At 43.1% G+C, this 20,706-nt stretch overlaps 1 protein-coding gene and 1 non-coding gene across 2 annotated transcripts; both read right to left on the bottom strand.

Annotated features, from left to right (window-relative positions):
* Positions 1-3,261: 3,261 nt before the first annotated feature.
* LOC136387132 (histone-lysine N-methyltransferase PRDM9-like) lies at positions 3,262-20,597 on the bottom strand (the record flags this gene model as incomplete). Its single annotated transcript, XM_066358189.1, has 7 exons — positions 20,525-20,597; positions 20,042-20,149; positions 8,407-8,508; positions 7,716-7,987; positions 7,271-7,338; positions 5,244-5,437; positions 3,262-3,582 (listed from the first exon to the last, which is right to left on the bottom strand). Coding segments are annotated over exons 1-7 (1,132 nt in total), but the record flags the coding sequence as incomplete, so codon positions are not given.
* LOC136387133 (small nucleolar RNA SNORA79) lies at positions 13,271-13,413 on the bottom strand. Its single transcript, XR_010748084.1, has one exon. It is a non-coding gene; the product is annotated as a small nucleolar RNA SNORA79 (small nucleolar RNA).
* Positions 20,598-20,706: the final 109 nt, after the last annotated feature.

A 20,706-nucleotide genomic window follows, 5' to 3' on the forward strand; every position in this document is an offset into this window, starting at 1 on the left:
ATTGTGTCTCACCAAGACAGGCAAACCACAAAAGAAGACAAGGGAAAAGCAGAAAACCAGCTCTTCCCATGAAGGGCAAGGGATCAGGAAAGCCCCTGCAATTGTGATAGCAGGAACTGTGTGTCCAAGCTCCTGGTCTGTCCCACCTTATAGTGTAGAAAACCAAAATGCCTTAATCCAATATACAAACAAGGAAGTCTCTGATACAAAGTCACTTATCCAAGGCATAATTGGATTCCTCATGAGAGTGTACCACCCAGATCATACAATCAGTCAAGGGTGTGGGGAAAAGCTTAGTCCCAAAACCAAACCTTAGGCTACAATGACCTGGCCTGCTTATAGCCTGTCCCCCACACCCAATATAAGTCACAAGCGAGCAAACATATATATCATATTTACAAACTTATTTGACCAACAGGGAGAGAGAAAGAGGGCGGGGGGGGGGAGAGAGAGAGAGAGATGGAGGAGCAGAAAGCATCATCTTCCATATATGCCTTGATCAGGCGATTCCAGTTTTTTATTTATTTTAGAGTGTGGAGACAGGGAAGCAAATTTTTTTGTGTGAGAGACTCAGAGACAGATAGTGACAGACAGAAAGGGAGATGAGAACCATTAATTCTTTGTTGGCGCACCTTAGTTTTTATTGATTGCTCTCTCATATGTGTCTTCACCAGGAGGCTCTAGCAGAGTGAGTGACCCCTTACTCAAGGCAGCAACCTTGAGCTTCAAGCCAGTGACCATGGAGTCATGTCTATGATTCCATGCTTAAGCATGCAACACTGCACTCAAGCTGGTGAACTTGTGCTCAAGCCAGTGACCTTGGGGTTTTGAACATGGTTCCTCTGCATCCCAGTCCAATGCTCTATGCACTGCACCACTGCCTGGTCAGGCACCATTCCCATTATATAGATTAAAAAACAGGCACAGAGAGGTTGAGAATTTTGCCTTAGGTTGCAGAGATTGTGAGGGCAGAGCTGAGATTCAAACCCACTATGGAATTATCTGGAGTCCATTTGGTGTACACCCATGATGCTCACCCTTAAAGGGCAGTGAGGAGAGTGAGGGAGACCAGGTGCCCAGACTGACCCAGGCACACAGACATGCACACAAACATGTTCCTCCCTGGTTTCAGCTCTGATTCTACAGAAGTCAGAGGAAACCAGGACAGGAGCCAAGAGAAGCCAAGGAAGGAGGGTGGTGAGCCTACTAGGAGAGAAAGCTCCACTTCCTGGGAGTCAAGAAAATAACTTTCCCTGGTGAGTCTGTCTCAAATCCCTATTCCTGGGCAGTTACCTAAGTAGATTGACTCCATACTTCCATGTTTCCAGGGGTTAAGATTCTGTGCTTGACAGCGTGAGTTCTCTGTGGCCCTCCTGGAGCTCTCTGGTTTCAATGACAGGGGGAATGAGGTATGTGGGCTTCATAGTTTTATGGAGATAAGATTTACTAGAACAGGAGGACAAGAGACCATGGAGATCAGTGTTGACATTTCCATACCACTAAAAGAACTGTGTCTTGTCATAAGAGTGAAAAACTTGTTTAACCAGTTACTTCTGTACTAATTAGTCTTGGGAGGGTAAGGGGTCAGTAGACTTGTTCTGAAGTCCCCTCAGGGCTGGGGTATGACCTGTGTCACAGCTGTAGCTGCAAATTTGCAACTTAACGCTAATGACTCACTCACCCTTCTTGCAAACTGAGGGCTTCTCCCCTGTCATCTGGTGTCCATGGAAAACTAACTTCTGTGTAAAGCCTCACTCACACTTCCTGCAAACATAGGGCTTCTCCTCTGAGTGTGTTGTCTGGAGTGTGAGTTGACTTCAATGAAAAGCCTTGATCACACTCTCTGCAAACATAGGGCTTCTCCCATGAGTGTGTCACTGATGTGTGAGGAAAATTGACTTCTATGTAAAGTCTTGCTCACACTCCCTGCAAACATAGGGCTTCTACCATGAGTGTGTTCTCTGGTCTGTGAGGAGAGTTGGGCAGTGAAAAGCTTCACTCACACTCCTTGAAAACATAGAGCTTCTCCCCAGAGAGTGTCCTTTTGTGTCTGAGGAGAGTTGACTTCTTCTTTCTTTTTTACAGTGACAGAGAGTCAGATAGAGGCATAGATAGAGACAGACAGGAACAGAGAGATGAGAAGCATCAATCATCAGTTTTTTATTGCAACACCTTAGTTCTTCATTGATTGCTTTATCATATGAGCCTTGACCATGGGCCTTTAGCAGACCAAGTAACCCCTTACTCAAGCCAGCGACATTCGGTCCAAGCTGGTGAGCTTTTTGCTCAAGCCAGATGAGCCCTCATCCCAGTCTGACACTCTATCCACTGCACCACTGCCTGGTCAGGTGAGAGTTGACTTCTGTGTAAAGCTTTGCTCACACTCCCTGTAAACGTAGAGCTTCTCCTGTGAATGTGTCCTCTGGTGTATTAGGAGATATGACTTCCATGTGAAGCCTCGCTCACACTCCCTGAAAACATAAGGCTTCTCTCCTGAGTGTGTCCTCTGGTGTCTGAGGAAAGTTGAATTCAGTGAAAAGCCTCGCTTACACTCCCTGCAAACATAGGGCTTCTCCCCAGAGTGTGTCCTTTGGTGTCTGAGGAGATATGACTTCTGTGTGAAGCCTTGCTCACATTCCTTGCAAACATAAGGCTTCTCCCCTGAGTGTGTCCTCTGGTGTATTAGGAGACATGATTTCTGTATGAAGCCTCGCTCACACTCCGTGCAAACATAGGGCTTCTCCCCTGAGTGTATACTCTGATGTATAAGGAGATATGACTTTCGTGTGAAGCCTCGCTCACACTTCCTGCAAACATAGGGCTTCTCCCCCGAGTGTGTCCTCTGATGTGTGAGGAGAGTTGACTTTTGTGTGAAGCCTCGCTCACACTCCCTGCAAACATAGGGCTTCTCCCCTGAGTGTGTCCTTTGGTGTCTGAGGAGATGTGACTTCATTGAATAGCCTCGCTTACACGCTCTGCAAACATAGGGCTTCTCTCCTGAGTGTGTCCTCTGCTGTGTGAGGAGAGTTGACTTTAGTGAAAAGCCTCGCTTACACTCCCTGCAAACATAGGGCTTCTCCCCTGAGGGTGTCCTCTGCTGTCTGAGGAGATGTGACCCATCATCAAAGCCTTGCCCACACTCTCTATACTTGACAGGTACAATTCTCAAAATTCCTACTCTCATTGACAGTTTTTCTGTGTCCACTGAATTCACTTTCTGGCCTCTGCTGGGTGCTTCCTGCAGCACTCTCTCTTGCTTACTAGAGCTTTGCAAGTGTCTTTTGAGAGTTTTAAAAAAGGCCCTTGAAATCCTCCTTGGACTGGTCCTTTTAAGCAAATGTTTGGACTTTCCTTTGTCCTTTTGACCTTCAGCTTTGTCATCCCAGCTGTGTGTATCAGTATGGTGCTGCTGCTGATTTGGATCCTCTGGGCAGGGATCCTCTGATTGGAGGTGTTTTCTAGCAGATGTTCCTGGGAGAATTTGAGAGGGGTGATTGCATCCCACATGTTGACTGAGGAATTTCTGACTGGAGAAGGCCAAAGAGCAGGAGGGACATGGGTGTATTTTTGGCTGTGGTTCTGCTGAAAGAGAAAATTTTGGTCAGTACAGATGTTGAAAAGGCTGCCTGAGTCATATGTTTTGTCTGCTATTAAGACCTGTCCCATCAGTCATTCTTATGGGGTTGACAGTGTAATATCTGTCTCTCACAAAGTGTTTCTTTACACTCTATTTTCTCTTTTCATTTTTAGGTACTGTATCTTATTTAGAAATCCAGAAAGCCCATATCAAGGGTCCTTTGTATGCATTACCAGACGAGAAACTTTCAAGTAGCATCAGAGGCTGTTTCACCCCTTGTATGGGTGGAACAATGCTGACCTATCCTATATACATGTAGCTTTTAAAACAGTTATTTAGAAAGACCACTGGTCCCAACTAGAAATTGCTTTCCTCATAGTTTTCCACAGATGATAAACTGAAAATATGTCCTTCCTCAAACCTCACATCAAATATTCATACTTGATTTTATTCAGTGTCAGCCCATTTCATATACAATGTAAAGACCTGTTTCAAAATATTTCCTGAATCATACTTTTAAAAAATTGATTGATTTTTAGAGGGGCAAAGAGAGGAGGAGGAGGATGGAGAGGAAAAATAGGATGAGGAGGAGGAGAGAAAAGAAGAAGAAGAAGAAGAAGAAGAAGAAGAAGAAGAAGAAGAAGAAGAAAAAGGAGAAAAAAGAAGAAGAAGAAGAAGAAGAAGAAGAAGAAGAAGAAGAAGAAGAAGAAGAAGAAAGAGCGAGAGTAAGAGAGAGGCATTTATTCATTTTTTGACATAGGCATGCAGTCACTGGTCTTTTCTTGTATGTGCCCTGATCCGGGCTCAACCTTGGTATTTCAGGTTGGTGCTTAAGTGACTGAGCTAACCAGCCAGATCCTACAACCATACTTCTTACATACTTGACTCCTACTCCTATCCCTCTCCAGCTAATCCATAATCTTCTCTCACTTGGAGATGAAGTAATCTCTGAGAGGATTTCTCACTGAAGTGTATTTTTTAAAAATTAGCAAAGCAAATCTTAGAGAATAAGCCACCTTGAGTTATAGAACAGCACCACCATCCCACCTCACTCAGGAAGGTCCCATGCATCTCAGCGTGGATCCCAGCACGCATTTCCAGGCTGCTGCACATCTCTCCGACCTCTGCTCTTACCCTTTATGCTAGACAGCGGTGGCCCTTAAAAAACAGGCCTTGGCCAGTTTTCCCAGTGAATAGAGTGTTGGCCTGGTATGTGGATGTCCCAGGTTTGATCCCCGGTCAGGACACACATTAAAAGCAATGAACTGCTTATCTTTCTCTCCCTCTCCCTCTGCTCTCTCTCTTCCCTCCCACAGCCAGTGGCTCAATTGGTTCGATCATCAGCTTGATAGCTCAGTTGGTTCAAGTGTTGACCTCAGTTGTTGAGGATAGCTCAGCTAGTCTGAGCATGGACCTCAGACTGGGGTTGCTGTGTGGGTCCTGGTTGGGCACATGAAGGAATCTGTCTCTCCCTTCTCCTCTCACTTAAAAAAATTAAATAAAAAATAAAAAATATAAATATTTTTTCTAAGAATCAAAGGCATATGAAATAAATCCTTTATTTCTAAAGCATCTGATTCAAAATCTTACTGACTTTACAGTGTACCATGAAAATATCTAAGGTGAGTTCTCTCTTCATTTTCATTTTGAAGAATGTTGTGCTTACCTCTAGCTGCTGCAAGCTCTCTCTTCCACTTGCTGACGCTCTTGATGCCCAGCTTCTGGCCAAACTCATCACCGTACCAGACTAACAGCTCACAGTCTGGCTTGATGACCCGGAAGGTTCGATAGAAAATCTGCCTGTGATACTGAAAGGCCACCAGGTTCTGCTCTTTATCATCCCAAGCACAGTTCACATACCTGGGATTGAGGCAGGTGAAAAAAAAAACCCAAAGGTGATAAGTTCCTACTGCCTCTCAGATCCATGTCCAGCTCTGCATCTGACACTGGGGCTCTGATGTCGCCCACTCCCACAGTGCTCCTGGAGAACCTGTTGTTCAATGTTTCAGCCTGTCACAATGTCAAATGACTTCCTATCTCCAGGTCCTACTTATGGTGCTCATCCTGCCTAATACCATTTTCCAAAGCCAATTCCAGATGTAACCTTCACCCTGATTGGCCATAAAACCCACTGACCTCGAGCTTTTTCAAACTAACTCAGGTTCTGTTTTATATCACAGAATTTGCTACTTGATGTTGGACTCTGTTTAGATTAGTTCACATCATTCAATACTCAGCCCAAGTCCATTTTTTTTCTTTTTAAATTTTTTTTTACAAGGACAGAGAGAGAGAGAAAGAAAGAGTCAAAGAGAGGAATAGATAGGGACAGACAGACAGGAACAAAGAAAGATGAGAAGCATCAATCATCAGTTTTTCATTGCGAAACCTTAGTTGTTCACTGATTGCATTCTCATATGTGCCTTGACTGCAGGCCTTCAGCATACTGAGTAACCCCTTGCTTGAGCCAGTGACCTTGGGTCCAAGCTTTTTGCTCAAGCCAGATGAGTCTGCGCTCAAGCTGGCTACCTCGGGATCTCAAACCTGGGTCCTTGGCATCACAGTCTGATGCTCTATCCATTGAGCCACTGCCTGGTCAGGCAAAGTACATCTTTTATTGAGAGGCATTTCTCTATTCTCACATTTTATTTAGGTAGCATTTGATACCTCACCCAGGTTCCCATAAAAACCAGGAGGTCTCCCCCTTCCCACTGAAGTGAGAAGCAGGAAGGCAGACAGATTTCCACATGCGCCTGACCGGGATTCACCTGGCATGCCCACCAAGGGGCGATGCTCAGCCCATCTGGGGTATTCCTCTATTCTAGCACCTGAGGCAGAGGTCATGGAGCCATCCTCAGTGCCAGGGACAACTTTGCTCCAGTGGAGCCTTGGCTGTGGGAGGGGAAAAGAGAGATAGGGATAAAAAAGAGGGGGAAGGGCAGAGAAGCAGATGAGCGCTTTTCAGTGCCCTGGGTGGGAATTAAACCCTGGACTTCCAAGGCCGGGACAGTGCTCTACCGCTGAGCCAACCGACCAGGACTTGGAGGTCTCTTTGTCTTAGCAAATTCATAAAGAACAATAATAGCTTATTCACATTCTGTAGCCTCTGATAAAAGAGCCCCTCAGGGAAGTGGCCAATGATCATTGCTCTGTGGGGTTCAGAACTCATTTCTAATTAGAAGTGAGGCTGGGATAATTTGCTGCCCTCACAGGTGTAGGCTATCCATGGTTTAGGTATCCTGGCACTTTACACTTCACAAAAAATAGAAAAATTATAGTTAAACATTTCTAAATTGTATTGTTTCACCATGTCTGCAATTAGTTCTTCATAAGAGGATGGGTTATATGATCTGTTTAAGTAATAAATACCTTCCTCTAACATGGAATATATACTATAGTTAGGGCTTGCTTAGATAATGTTCATTAGATCAATTAAAGTGTAATCCAAGCCCTCAAAAATTTTTTCAGTGCCTAAATTTTGTCTAGCATAGAGATTTATATTTTGAGGACATAAGCTATATTTTTATCTTCTTTTTTCCTCTATATACTTCTTGATTTAAAAGAGCACTGAATGGAGAAAAAAGAGGAACAGAGGATTCAGGGAGACCACTGAGGGAGGCATGATGAGAAGGAAAGCTGTATGGGCCTGAGAGGGATGAGTGTTTTCTGTGACTCCCAGAAACTTCTTGGCCTTACCTCATCCAGTTGGCCCAGGATTCATCCTTCCCATCCACATACTCATGGCAGTTTCTCCCTTTGGTGATCTGCATTTCAGGAAGAAAAATTAAAGGCTTTTTTCAGATGATGAATTAATAAAATTATTTTACTCTACTGTCAACAAAGCTCTTTCAGCTTGCATGCATTGCCACTAGTGACCACATGATATTTTTATAACTCATTACATCTGCGTTGACCTGTCAACTCAAGGCTGGGAGAAGGCATTCTTTTGTGTCTGTACCACTTTGCTCCCACTTAACTTGTGATTCTCAACAGGACCTCCATGGTCTGCAAAGTCCACTCTGTACCCAGAGCTAACCATATTGTCTCCATCCATGTCCTAGTATTTAGAAGGGCAGGTCCCACCAAGCCATGGGAGTGATGTGGGAATCCACAAGACAGGGAAGAGGTAAATACTTCTCACCTGCCAGGAGTATCCGTTGTTGCCTGCCTCTTCATCTTCTGTGATCTGGCCCTTATAAGGGCCAAAGTGCAGACCCACTGGCAGAGCAGATGCCTCATTCCACACTCCAAGACCAGCCTCAGGAATGCCCGATGGTCTGATTCTCAACCCAGGGGGCAGAGTGAGGGCTGCGTGGTTTGGATGCCCCTTATCCACTGCACTGTCTTTTACAAATGTAGGGGGCCCATGTACATCACAACTGTCAATGAAGAAGTTCTGATAATTCTCACAATCTGAGGATGAGAGCAATAGTGATTAGGGAAGGTGTAGTGCATGTTCCTGGACATATAGAGCTTCAGAGAGAGCCCAGGCACTCACATCATTGAGCCTCACTTCTGTAATGTGGGTCCATGGGGGAACTGAATGCTGTAAGGGCCAAATGATTAGATGACATTATTTTTTTTAATTTATTCATTTTTTAGAGAGGAGAGAGAGAGGGAGAGAGACAGAGAGGGAGAGAGATACAGAGAGAGAGAAGGAAGGAGGAGCTGGAAGCATCAACTCCCATATGTGCCTTGACCAGGCAAGCCCAGGGTTTCAAACCGGCAACCTCAGCATTTCCAGGTAAACGCTTTATCCACTGCGCCACCACAGGTCAGGCTAGATGACATTATTGTATGAAGAGTTAGCATGCTTTGTTAGGGTCACTTACAAAGGTAGTCATTGTCCTGGGGTTCGCTGATCTCTTGGTACACGTGGCTATTTCTTTCTCGTAAGCTACACATCTTTACTTCAGTCTCCTTTCTCTTGAGTTCTAAGTTGGAGAAGAGTGAGTTTGGTGGAGTCTGGAGTGTTAGTCCCTATTTTGTCAGAAAACACACAAACTCCTGCCATCAAATTATCACCTGTCCTTCTATACACTCTGGTATTTTCCTTTGTCAACTATTGGCTCAGAGAGCCCCTATAATAGTAAGCCTGTACACTGACTACAGATGGCCAATTCAATTTTATATATTTTATAGATCTTCTCATTATGAATTATAACTTCTCAAATTTTAGTTATTCATAAAATATTTATTAAGGGCACAGTATATATAAGGCATTTAGAAAAGGCCAGGGATACAACACCAACAGCATATGGTTGCTATTATCATAGATGTATTTATTGGACAACATGTATGTGTCAATTATTTTACATTGAATTTAAGCCCTAGCCAGTTGCTCAGTGGATAGAGCTTTGGCCAGTGTATGTCCCGGGTTTGATTCCCATCGGTGTATATTGGAGAAGCGACCATCTCCTTCTCTACCCCTCCCTCTCCACCTTCTCTCCTTATTCCTTTCCTGCAGCCAGTGGCTCAATTGGTTTGAGCATTAGCCCTGGGCACTGAGGATGGCTTGGTTAGCTAGAGAACATCATCCTAAGGTGCTAAAAACCAGCTCAGTACTTGAGAATTGGGGTTGCCGGGTAGAACTTGGTAAGAGTGCATATGTGAGTCACCTCACTATCTCTCCTCATCTTACCTAAAAAATAAAGAAATACATACACAGATAAATTGAATTGAGTACTGTCAAAGAATATATGCATGTATCTTCACCTTACACATTAGCATTCAAGAGCTCAGATAATTTGTAAGATTTGTCCAAAGGTCCAGTGCTAAATTCACTCTCAGTTTAGAGCTTAAATCCAGGCCTATCCAAAGTCCACCCCATACACCTAGGCCATACTTATTAGCCTTTTTAGAGGACTCAGAGGAACTGGAATCTACAAATGATTTTTTCTTAACCAATTTACATCTAGAGTGTTTTCTAGAGGGTCTTGCTTCTCCTGGATGGAGTGTGATGCTGAAGACTCAAGTTTTGAAACTCTAAGGCTGCCAGCTTCAGTGGGGGCTACTCAGGCTTTAGTGCAGGCTCACCAGCTTGAGCACAGGGTCACCAGCTTGAGTGTGAGATCATAGGCATGACCCCATGGTTGCTGGCTCAAGTCCAAGGTATCCGGCTTGAGCAAGGGGTCACTCACTGTGCTGTAACCCCCCAGTCAGGGCACATATGGGAAAGCAATCGATGAACAACTAAGGAGCTTCAATGAAGAATTGATAGTTTACATCTCTCTCCCTTTCAGCCAGTCTGTCACTGTCTGTCCTTTCCTCCCTCTCTATCTCTCAGTAAAAAAAAAAAAAGAAAAAAAATTGGCCATTTATGTCAAAAATATAATAAAGGTCACTTAACTGGACAGAAAGTCCATTTCTTTAATATAACACTTTCTCTTTTCTGTCTTTGTTATGGACCATAAATGGCAAAAAGCCATTGTAGATTCGAGGCTTAGCAAAAGGCTAAGTTCTCCCCACTCCATCTTCATATGTGGCTACGATGCTGAGTATTTCAACCCACTCTATTTGCTTTTTGGGTTGCTGGAAGCAATATACATGCCCTTCCTCTGACTTTTTGTTTGCTTCAGATGTTGGTAGATATCACTAATGTATCCTGTTTTTGCCTTGGGAGAGTTCTTGTCTTAGCCTTGGATGTGCAACTTTGTATCAAGGTCCTTGATTTGCATATGGCTATATAATAAAGTGAACTGGGGCTATGGGACACCAGGATACTGCCAGGCATGTTGAAGAGCTCTCCCGGTCCTATCGTTTTTGTTTTGATAAGTGTGTTTTCTTAATTCTGCACCTTTATTAGGAGCTGCACTAGTCCGCGGCAAGTGGCGCCCAAACAATAGACTTGAGTATGAGTCCAAGGAAACTAAAACTGAAGGAAGGTGATGAAACTCCCCAAGTGAAGTGCGTACAGTGAGTAACAAAAGTTTTTGGGGAAAGTGTAGTCAGGAGTAAAATATTATGGAACAGATAGGGTCAAAAATAAGGGACCTTTATGTAGAAATGTTTCTGTATGAAGACAAATCGTTGTCTGAAGATTATCAGGGTGAGCTGGAAACAGAGGGATGTGAATATAAGGATAACTTGGGAGTCTGAGGATGACAGGAGAGATAAAAAATACATGGCTATGGCTGCCTTAACCGCGGGGCCTTTGCTGCCCTCAGCTCCTTTCTACATTCAACCCTCTGCTCCTCTGTACCCTTATCTGGCTGATTCTGGAGTCTATAGCTCAAAATCTGGAAAATCCCCTCTCCATCAATCTATAGACCAGGCTCAAAATATAGGGGAAACAATAGATGGCTTTACCCATTTTCCTGTTGTAGAAAGACAGGATAGTACAGGGAGACTAGTGCAAGAACATGAACCTGTACCTTTTAGAACTCTGAAAGAGCTTAAACTTACTTGTGTTCAGTGTAGGCCTACTGCCCCTTTTTCACTTGGTTTATTAGATACTATTAGTGCAAAGACTCTTCCTTCAAATGGCTGGAAGGCGATTGCTTGTGCTTGTCTCTCCAGGGGTAAATATTTGCTGTGGAAGTTGGACTTTCTTGAGAATGAAAAGGAGACTCAGGTATTAGGAAGATTGCAGGTTTTTCTGTCATGGTCTGATTTTCTTTAATGTTTTGACTGCGGTCTTCTGAACTATCATTTTGTTTCTTTCTTGTTCTTTGCCTGGAGGTTGAGGCAGGGGATCTATGTTGGATCTGACTATAGAAAATATCCCAGCAGCTGCTGAGAGCAAATTTTCTTGGACAGATTTTGTTTAGTCATATCCTTCAGTCCCTCTGTCTGAAAATGCCCTAATTCAGGCAGGCATCTTTCTAATCTCAATATGCTCTGAAATCCTGTGTTTCTTTCTGGTTTGTCTGGTTCATCTAATTCTTGTCTCTGTTAAGACTTTGTTTAATGTTGTCTAAAATGTATCTGTTTTTAAGGCCTGAATTAAGTTTTTTTGCATGCAAAAATTGGAAATGCTGGCTCTGATATTTAGAAAAAATAAAATGTTTTTAGAACTTGTAAGGAGCACTCATTTAAATTTAAATAGAATAGAATGTAGATCCTTAAGACTTACTGATTTGGTTAGTGCATTGTGAGGTATGTTCCGAGTTAGGAGCCAAATAGCAATTTAAATATTAGGATTAGTCAAAGTTATATGTTATACTTGTGTTTTTTGTATGTAAATTGTATTGTTATATGTAAGGTTATCTCAGTTAGGCAAAACAAAGGAATTGAGCAAAATTAAGCAGGGCCCTAATAAGTAATTTCAGGTATTTGTCTCACATCTAATTCAGGCAGTTAGAAGAATAGTATAAAGATGCTAATTCTGCTTCTCAGGCCACGTCCTGCAAAAGGGCCCCAAGAAAATTAGTGATTTGGCTCCTCTGATTTTTCAAATTGATTAAAAAAAAAATAGGTCAGGAACGCCCTGAAATGGAACTAACAATACAAGGGTGTAAATTTAAAAGACTTTTAGATACTGGAGCTGATATATCTGTTATTGCTAAGCCACATTGGCCTCCTTCCTGGCCAACTCATGCAGCAGCCACAGAATTACAAGGTATAGGGCAGAGTAAATCCCCTCAACAAAGTTCTGGGAAGATTAAGAAGGTCATTCTGGATTTTTTTCAGCCTTATGTGCTCCCTGGATTACCAGTTAATTTGTGGGGTAGAGATGTTTTGAAAAATATGGGAGCATTACTTGTCAGTCCTAATAATTTAGTCAGCACTCAAATGCTTGATCAGGAATTTTTGCCCCCTAAGGGACTAGGGAAATAACAGCAGGGAATTCTCACCCCCATAGAAGTGGCACCCAATACCAGAAGGTGTGGATTAGGATAACAAAATTTAGCATAGGGGCCTTGGTAGCTCCAGCTACCTCAGTAAGGCATTGTGCAGACCCAATTACTTGGAAATCAGATAATCCTGTATAGGTAGACCAATGGCCCCTTTCTCAGGAGAAACTTAGGAGAGCTGCTCAATTGGTACAAGAGCAGTTACAGCTTGGGTACATCGAACCATCCAATAGTCCATGGAATGTCCCTACTTTTGTCATTAAAAAGAAATCAGGAACCTGGAGACTATTACAAGATTTGAGAGAAATAAATAAGACTGAAAGTTATGGGTCCTCTCCAGCTAGACTCCCTTCTCCTGCTGCCATTCCATGGAATTTTCACCTTGTAATTATTGACTTGAAGGATTGCTTTTTTACTATTCCTTTAAACCTGCATGATTGCAAGTGTTTTTTTTTTATTTTTTATTTTTTATTTTTTTTAATTCCTCTAGATAGTCAAGTTCGACCGTCTTCTCAGCGCTTCGCCAGGGCCGTGGGCCGACCCCAGCAGGGCCGATCCGAGGGCCTCACTAAACCATCCAATTGGTAGTAGCGACGGGCGGTGTGTACAAAGGGCAGGGACTTAATCAACGCAAGCTTATGACCCGCACTTACTGGGAATTCCTAGTTCATGGGGAATAATTGCAATCCCCGATCCCCATCACGAATGGGGTTCAATGGGTTACCCGCGCCTGCTGGCATAGGGTAGGCACACGCTGAGCCAGTCAGTGTAGCACGCGTGCAGCCTCGGACATCTAAGGGCATCACAGACCTGTTATTGCTCAATCTCGAGTGGCTGAACGCCACTTGTCCCTCTAAGAAGTTGGGGGATGCCGACCACTCGGGGGCCATGTAAATACCCTTAGTGTTTGATTCCACAAATTTCAGAGAATGAACAGAAAATCCCAGTATCCTAACATTCTCTGAGTGAAGAAAATCAATTTTAATGTATGATGACTTAAAATCCTAGTGCCAGGCCTGAAGGCAACAGGAGGAACAGTCATCAATGATTGCAAGTGTTTTGCATTCAGTGTTCCTTCATTTAATTTCTAGGCTCCAATGGAGCAATACCAGTGGAGAGTTTTCCTCCAGGTATGGCCAACAGTCCTCCTACCTTGTGCCAAAAATACATTTCTCAAGCTATCTCTTCAGTTTGAAGGCAGTACCCTAAGGTGTACATAATTCATTATATGGATAATATTCTTATCACTCATCCAGATAAAGACACTGTGTTGATCATTTTGCAACAACTACAATATTCTTTGAAAGAATCAGGACTTTATATAGCTCCTAAAAAAGTACAGCAATCTTTACCTTTTTCTTATTTAGGACACATTGTTGAGGGACAACAAATTCGTCCACAGAAAATAGAAATCAGGACAGATCATTTGCAAACTTTAAATGATCTCCAGAAACTGTTAGGAGACATTAACTGGCTTAGACCTTTCTTGAAATTAACTACTGGGGAACTGAAACCACTTTTTGATATTCTTAGAGGCTCGGCTAAACCAGCTTCTGCTCGGATACTTACAGCTGTGGGACAACAAGCTTTAAAGCTTGTAAAAAAGCCTTGCAACAAGCACAACTAAAATGCATAAATCCTGAAGAATCAATTGACTTACTAATTTGTCCCTCAAGTTACACTCCAACGGGACTACTGTGGCAAGTTTCAGGTCCTACTGAATAGATTCATTTGGCTGTTACTTCTAAAAAAGTTTTATCTTCGTATCTTGACCTTGTCACCTCCTTGATTATCAAGGGGTGTAGGCGACTCTTACAGCTTATAGGTTTTGAGCCTCAAATTATTGTTGTTTTTTTTTCAAAGGATCAACAACAATGGCTCTGGGAAACTTCCACTAAATGGCAAATTGTTTTTACAAATTTTAGAGGCCAAATTGATTCTCACTACCCAGCTGATAAAATAGTTCAATTTTCATTAATTTCTACATTTGTATTTCCTAAGGCAATTGCTAATGAGCCCGTTCCTGAAGCACCTACAGTCTTTACTGATGGGTCTAGCTCAGGAATAGCAGGCTTAAAATCGATGGACAAATTTATACTAAAATAATTTGCCTTGAAATCAGCTCAAAGACTAGAATTACATGCCATTATCATGGCTTTTCAGCATTTGCCATATTCCTTCCTCCTTTAATCTGTATACAGACAGCAAGTATTTACTTATGGTTGTTTCCACTATAGAGACTGCTGTCTTAGGGACAACTGCTGATGAATTATTTCAGCAGTTTCTCCTTCTTCAAAGACCTGTACATCAACATAGAGCTCAATGTTTTATAGGACATATGTGAGCTCACTCCATGCTCCCTGGAGCACAAGGAAATGCCCTTGTTGATCAAGCTACCCAAAATAAAATTATTTGGAGCAACCATGACAGATCAAGCAATTCAGTCTCATACTATTCATCACCAGAACGCTGCAGCCCTACATAAACAGTTTTAGCTTTCTCGGAAAGCAGCACAGCAGATTGGTAAATCCTGTCCAAGGTGTTTTATACTACAATCTGTCCCTTCATTTGGAGTTAACCCTTAAGGACTCTTACCAGGACAATTTTGGCAAATGGATGTTACTCATATACCTTCATTTGGCAAACAGTCCTATGTCCATGTTATAGTGGATACTTATTCTGGATTTATGGTAGCCTCTGCTAGGACAGGAGAGGCTGCTAAGCATGTTATATAGCTCATTGTATGCATTTTTTACTATTGGACTTCTTGATGTGATTAAAACTGACAATGTTCCTACATATGTAACAAAAGCATTTACTGTATTTTGTCAAATCTTTTGAATTACGGGTATTTCTTACAATCTTTAAAGTCAAGGTATTATTAAAGTGTTCCCAGCAAATATTTAAGGTCAATTTTAAAAATATAAAAGGGAAAGTCATATCCTGGAATTCCTGCAAATCTACCTTACCTTTTAAAAAAATTTTCTTTTGAATGTTGAACAGGAGACACCAAATCCTTTTCTCCTGCAAACTTCTACTCTTTTATTTGATCCAGCTAATAACACTGTTTTGTCTTTTTCCAAGTAGCTCCAGATATACAGAAAAGGTTTATATAGGCAGATGGGGATCCTCAAACCCCTTGGCAAGATCTTCTGAGCATGGCTTTTAAGGTACCAAGAGGCATAAAAAGCCTGAAAGAGATCAGGTGAAATACTAGCTCTTGGGATACACCCTCAAAAGGTTCCAATTCCCCAATGGCATCTCATAGGACTCCATCAGGGCCCTGCTTCAATAGTGGAAAGGATGGTCATTTAAGCCAAAGCCTGCCAGGCTTACATGCCTTTGCCGTGAAGAAGAAGGGACACTGGAAGGTAGGCTTCCCCCTCGCTCCTCTAAGGGAGGGCTCAGTCTCTTCCAGCCCTGTTCCAGCCACCTGTGACCTAACTTTGCCCAGAATGCTGGGCTTTGCCACTGAAGGCTGAAGGTGCCCAGGGCCATCAGCCCCATCTACAACACTGTGGATGAGCCTAGGGTATTTCTTCCAAGTAGCCGGTAGACTGGTCTCATTTACACAAGGGCCACTTAACTATGTCTTGCCTGAATATTCGGGTTTTTTATTCTTCCCTCGAAGATCTCTGTTGTGGGTGTTGATAGCCCTATTTTCTGCTGCTTTGTTTAATATATAGTTTTCCTTTATTTCTCCTGCCTCAATGCCCCATTCATATTTTATGTTGGGACCTACTCCTAATTTAGAGCTCCTTTTTTCCTTTTTTGCCAACTTACAAATTTACCTCTGCCACCCAGCTTAGTGTATTCCAAGGTTCTCCTCACCACCCCATGGCTGTAAAGCTCCAGTATAAGGCCCCCTGGGTTCATCTTTCCAGTTTAAAGAAAACGGAAGCTCCATCTTCATGTGTGCTGCGGATGGCTTTTCCAGTCTACTTGGGTCATCACCAGCTAGAAGCAGCGGTCATTGGGACTTTGACACTAGCTGCAGAGTGTACAAGTGTGACAGCAATTCCAGTGCCATGTGGACATCTCCTGGATGTGTTTCCTGGACTCTTGCTCCTGTGACAGCTTTTGATGGACTGAACTGGGGTTCGGCTGCATTTGTGGAAATTTATAATGGTTTTGGTGCTAACTTGGACTTGGTGAACATGTTAAGGACACTACTCTTTTATGGATTCTTGTTGTATTGACCAAGAGTTTGCTTAAAGGCTTTAATCACTGTTAATGTTTTAGAATATTTGGGTATCTTGTTAGTATTGGCTATACTAATTTTGTGTTTGTTCTGTATTTTTTCAGTCTGCCTCCAAATTATAATCTGGGAAACTAAGAAATCAGATGAGTGGAAATCTCAGCACACAAATTAAAAATAAAAAAGAAAAGGGGAATATGTTGTGGACCGTAAATGGCAAAAAGCCATTGTATATTCGAGGCTTAGCACAGGGCTGAGTTCTCCCCTCTCCATCTCCATATTTGGCTGTGATGATGAGTATTTGCCCCCATTCTACTTGTTTGCTTGGGTTGCTGGAAGCAATATACATGCCCTTCCTCTGACTTTTTATTTGTTTCAGATGTTGGTAGATTTCACTAATGTATTCTGTTTTTGCCTTGGGAGAATTCCTGTCTTAGCCTTGGATGTGCAACTTTGTATCAAGGTCCTTGATTTGCACATGGCTATATAATAAAGCAAACTGGGGCTATGGGGCACTCAGATACTGCCAGGCATGTTGAAGAGTCCTCCCAGTCCCATCATTTTTGTTTTGATAAGTGTGTTTCCTTCATTCCTCACCGTTATTAGGAGCCACACTGGTTCATGGCATGTCTTTTTTAAAAATTTGCCTGACTTGCAGTGGCACAGTAGATAAAGCAGTGACCTGGACACTGAAGTCACCAGTTTGTAACCCCAGGCTTGCCTTGTCAAGGCACATCCAAAAAGCAACTACTATAAGTTGATGCTTTCTGCTCCTGTCTGCCTCCACCTTCTATCTCTCTCTCTCTCTCTCACTCCTCTAAAATCAATAAAAATTTTAATTTATTAAATTTTTTATTGATTTTAGAGAGATAGGAGGGAAGAGAGTGAGAATCATTGATTTGCTGTTCCATTCATTTATGCATTTAGTGGTTGATTATTCTTTTTTTTTTTTTTAACTAGAGAGACAGACAGGAAAGGAGAAGGGTGAGAAGCATCAACTTATAGCTGCAGTACCTTAGTTGTTTGTTGATTGCATTCTCAGACGTGCCTTGACCAGGGACTCCAGCTCAGTCAGTGACCTCTTGCTCAAACCAGCAACCTTGGGCTCATGCCAGCAACCTTGTGCATCAAGCCAGTGACTATGTGGTCACGTCTATGATTTCACACTCAAGCCAGTGTCTCCACACTCAAGCCTGTGAACCCCCTCAAGCCTGCAACCTTGGGGTTTGGAACCTGAGTCCTCATTGTCCCAGGTTGATGCTCTATCCTCTGTGCTACCACCTGGACAGGCTTCAATGGTTGATTCTTATATGGGCCCTGACTGTACATCAAACACGCAACTTAGGTATATGGGGATGACTCTCTAATGAATTATGCAACTTGGCCAGGGCTCCTTTCTGTCTTCTTGTTTCAGAGTGGCCTTGTCCAGTCTAATGGTACAGTGACCACCTTGCCTCCTTTTCTTCTTATCCTTTCACCTTTACACATTTAACCATCCTTGCCCTTCCTTAATCATCAGAGTCTGGTCAGCACCAAACAGTCTTGGGAACACAGCCTCAGGTCTGTGGACCACAGAAACCATTTGGTTCAAGTTAGAGATCACATCTGGATTTCAGCTGGTTTCAGTGCTAGACCCATGAAAGCAGAAGGACCTTACTGACCACATCCTCATGAAACCAGACACACTGAAGAGATGGCTGACACAGGGCCTGATACAATGGTCCCTACCCTGGTCCACAACCCTAGCTGCCTTAATTGTCAGGAGTCGATCAACGACTGCTGGCTGACAAGGTCACAGCAGAGAAGATCCACAACTGCTGGCTGACAAGGTCACAGCAGGAGAAGACCCACAACCGCTGGCTGACAAGGTCACAGCAGAAGAAGATCAAAAACTGCTGATTGACAAAGTCACCGCAGTGAAGACCAATAGCTGCGGGGTGACAAAGTCACCACAAAGGAAAGGCACAATACTTCCCCCTTTGACCTTTTGAATTAATCTGGCCTTCTATCCCCCCCTTTTCTGGGTGTGTGCTATTATTTATGGCACAGGGATAATAGTACCGTGCTTTCCCTGTAGATTCGTAGTAATTTCTTTGGAAATGAGACAGAAGGTGTAAGTTCCACAGAAAGCCTGTAAGCCCCTTGAACTGGGCTCATAAACATAAGAGGCTGGCTATGATATCCCTCGTAAATGGTTAAGTTTGTAGGAGAATTTCTTCTTATTAATTATGTTAGAAAGAATAAAGTTAGAACTTAACTAGTGTATGAATATAGTAAATAAATAAAATTTGACCAGACAATAAAATCTTAGGTAAGGTGTAGTGGAATAACCCATTGCATGGCCTTGGATGGGAACACAGACAATAAGAAAAGAATGTTTTGTTAAGAGACTTGTTTTGTGACTGAAGGCAGTTGCTGGGCTTTTCTCAGTAAAACATTCTCATGAGATTTTTGTATTTTCCAAAAATAAGGAGAGGAATGTGGTGGGATCCATAGCAGCCATAGCAATTAATGCCTTCTGATATTATGTTGCTACTAAGCTATCTTGCAGGTGCACTCTATGTATTTTTAAGCAAAAGTTACTCTTGATGTTATGCCAATTTCTTAATAAGCAAGCCTTTTGAAGTCTTGTGAGAAAAATTAGGACACTGCATGAACTCAAAGCCATTTGCCTGAGCAAGCGGTGGTCCTTTGCTAGTCCTTGATGATTTCATCTGCTAATCTCTCTCTGCGCCCTTGACTCACAACAACAGTAAAGTAGAATTATTAATTAGTACTAATCTTTTAGAAGTTTGTACTGATATTGTTATTGCTATTCAAGTTATTGTATATCTGTACTTTGAATGACTTACCACCTGATTTGTAGCTTATAGATATGAATTAACTGTTATCTGGAAATATGTAACCATAGTGAAACAAAATATCATGTGATTGTAACTTAGTGTGTGTGCATAAAAAGAAAGCTAGACCAGCATTTGGCAAAGATGCCTGGCAGTAAATGCTAACGAGAGAATAAAGAGAAAATAAAGAATTCGGCTCTCTCACTCGACTTGCGCCGACCCCGTCTCTTCCTGTAGGACCCCTGGATTTCCCCCGGGGCTAGACCCCGGCACTTAATCACGATTAATCCTTTCCTGTCTGCAATGAGGCCAGGGCTGCCAGAAAGCGCTGTCCTGGAGCACTGCTCACCCGCCAGACCTTCCTCCTCCTTTTGTGATGACAAGTGCTCTGAATGAGTTATTTCTTACGTGGTTTTATACTTCTATACCATTCCTGCTCATGAACACATCTATAAATATGTGTAATTATTTACACATGGAAGCAGTGTAGCAAATCGCCCCTTACTGCACATTGCACTGTTTGCATCTCACTTGTTTGCTAAACGCAAGCTCTGTCCCCGGTTAGCTGTTTAGAGGCTGGGGACCTGACCCCAGGTGAGTTTCAAATGGGCAGAGCATGCCTGCAACCCCTCACCTCGCTGCCTCCGTGTCCATTCTTCATGCGAGTCCTCAGTGTCTTCCGCCGGGGATCTGGTGGCCTGTTGGCGGTGAACCATTGAAGCGGGGCTAGGGGCTCTGAGGCCTGGGGAGAAACAAAATCATGGTCCCCAAAGCAAAGCTCTTGAAAAAGTAGCCCCTTTGGCCTGACCTGTGGTGGCGCAGTGGATAAAGCGTCGACCTGGAAATGCTGAGGTCGCCGGTTCGAAACCCTGGGCTTGCCTGGTCAAGGCACATATGGGAGTTGATGCTTCCAGCTCCTCCCCCCTTCTCTCTCTCTCTCTCTCTCTATCTCTGTCTCTCCCTCTCCTCTCTAAAATGAATAAAAAAATAAATAAATAAATAAAAATTAAAAAAAAATTAAAAAAAAAAAAAGAAAAAGTAGCCCCAACACTCGCTGCCCCCTGTGCTGCCCCACGGTCCCCGCCCGGTTCCTGCACCCCCATCCCCGCCCCGTCACCTTTGCGCAGCAGCGCGTCCTGGTTCCTCTCCACTTTGGGGCAGTGCGCCTTCTCCCAGTCGCCCATGGCGGCCACCCCTCCCAAGAGAAGTAGGCGTGGATGTCCCTAAAAATGTCCAGTGCCTGAGGGAAGACGCGGCCTCGTGACCCCTCCCACCAGCTGGCGGACCGCCCCTCGCCCT

Source organism: Saccopteryx leptura, unplaced genomic scaffold, assembly GCF_036850995.1.
Source record: "Saccopteryx leptura isolate mSacLep1 unplaced genomic scaffold, mSacLep1_pri_phased_curated manual_scaffold_105, whole genome shotgun sequence".
NCBI classification, from domain to species: Eukaryota; Metazoa; Chordata; class Mammalia; order Chiroptera; family Emballonuridae; genus Saccopteryx; species Saccopteryx leptura.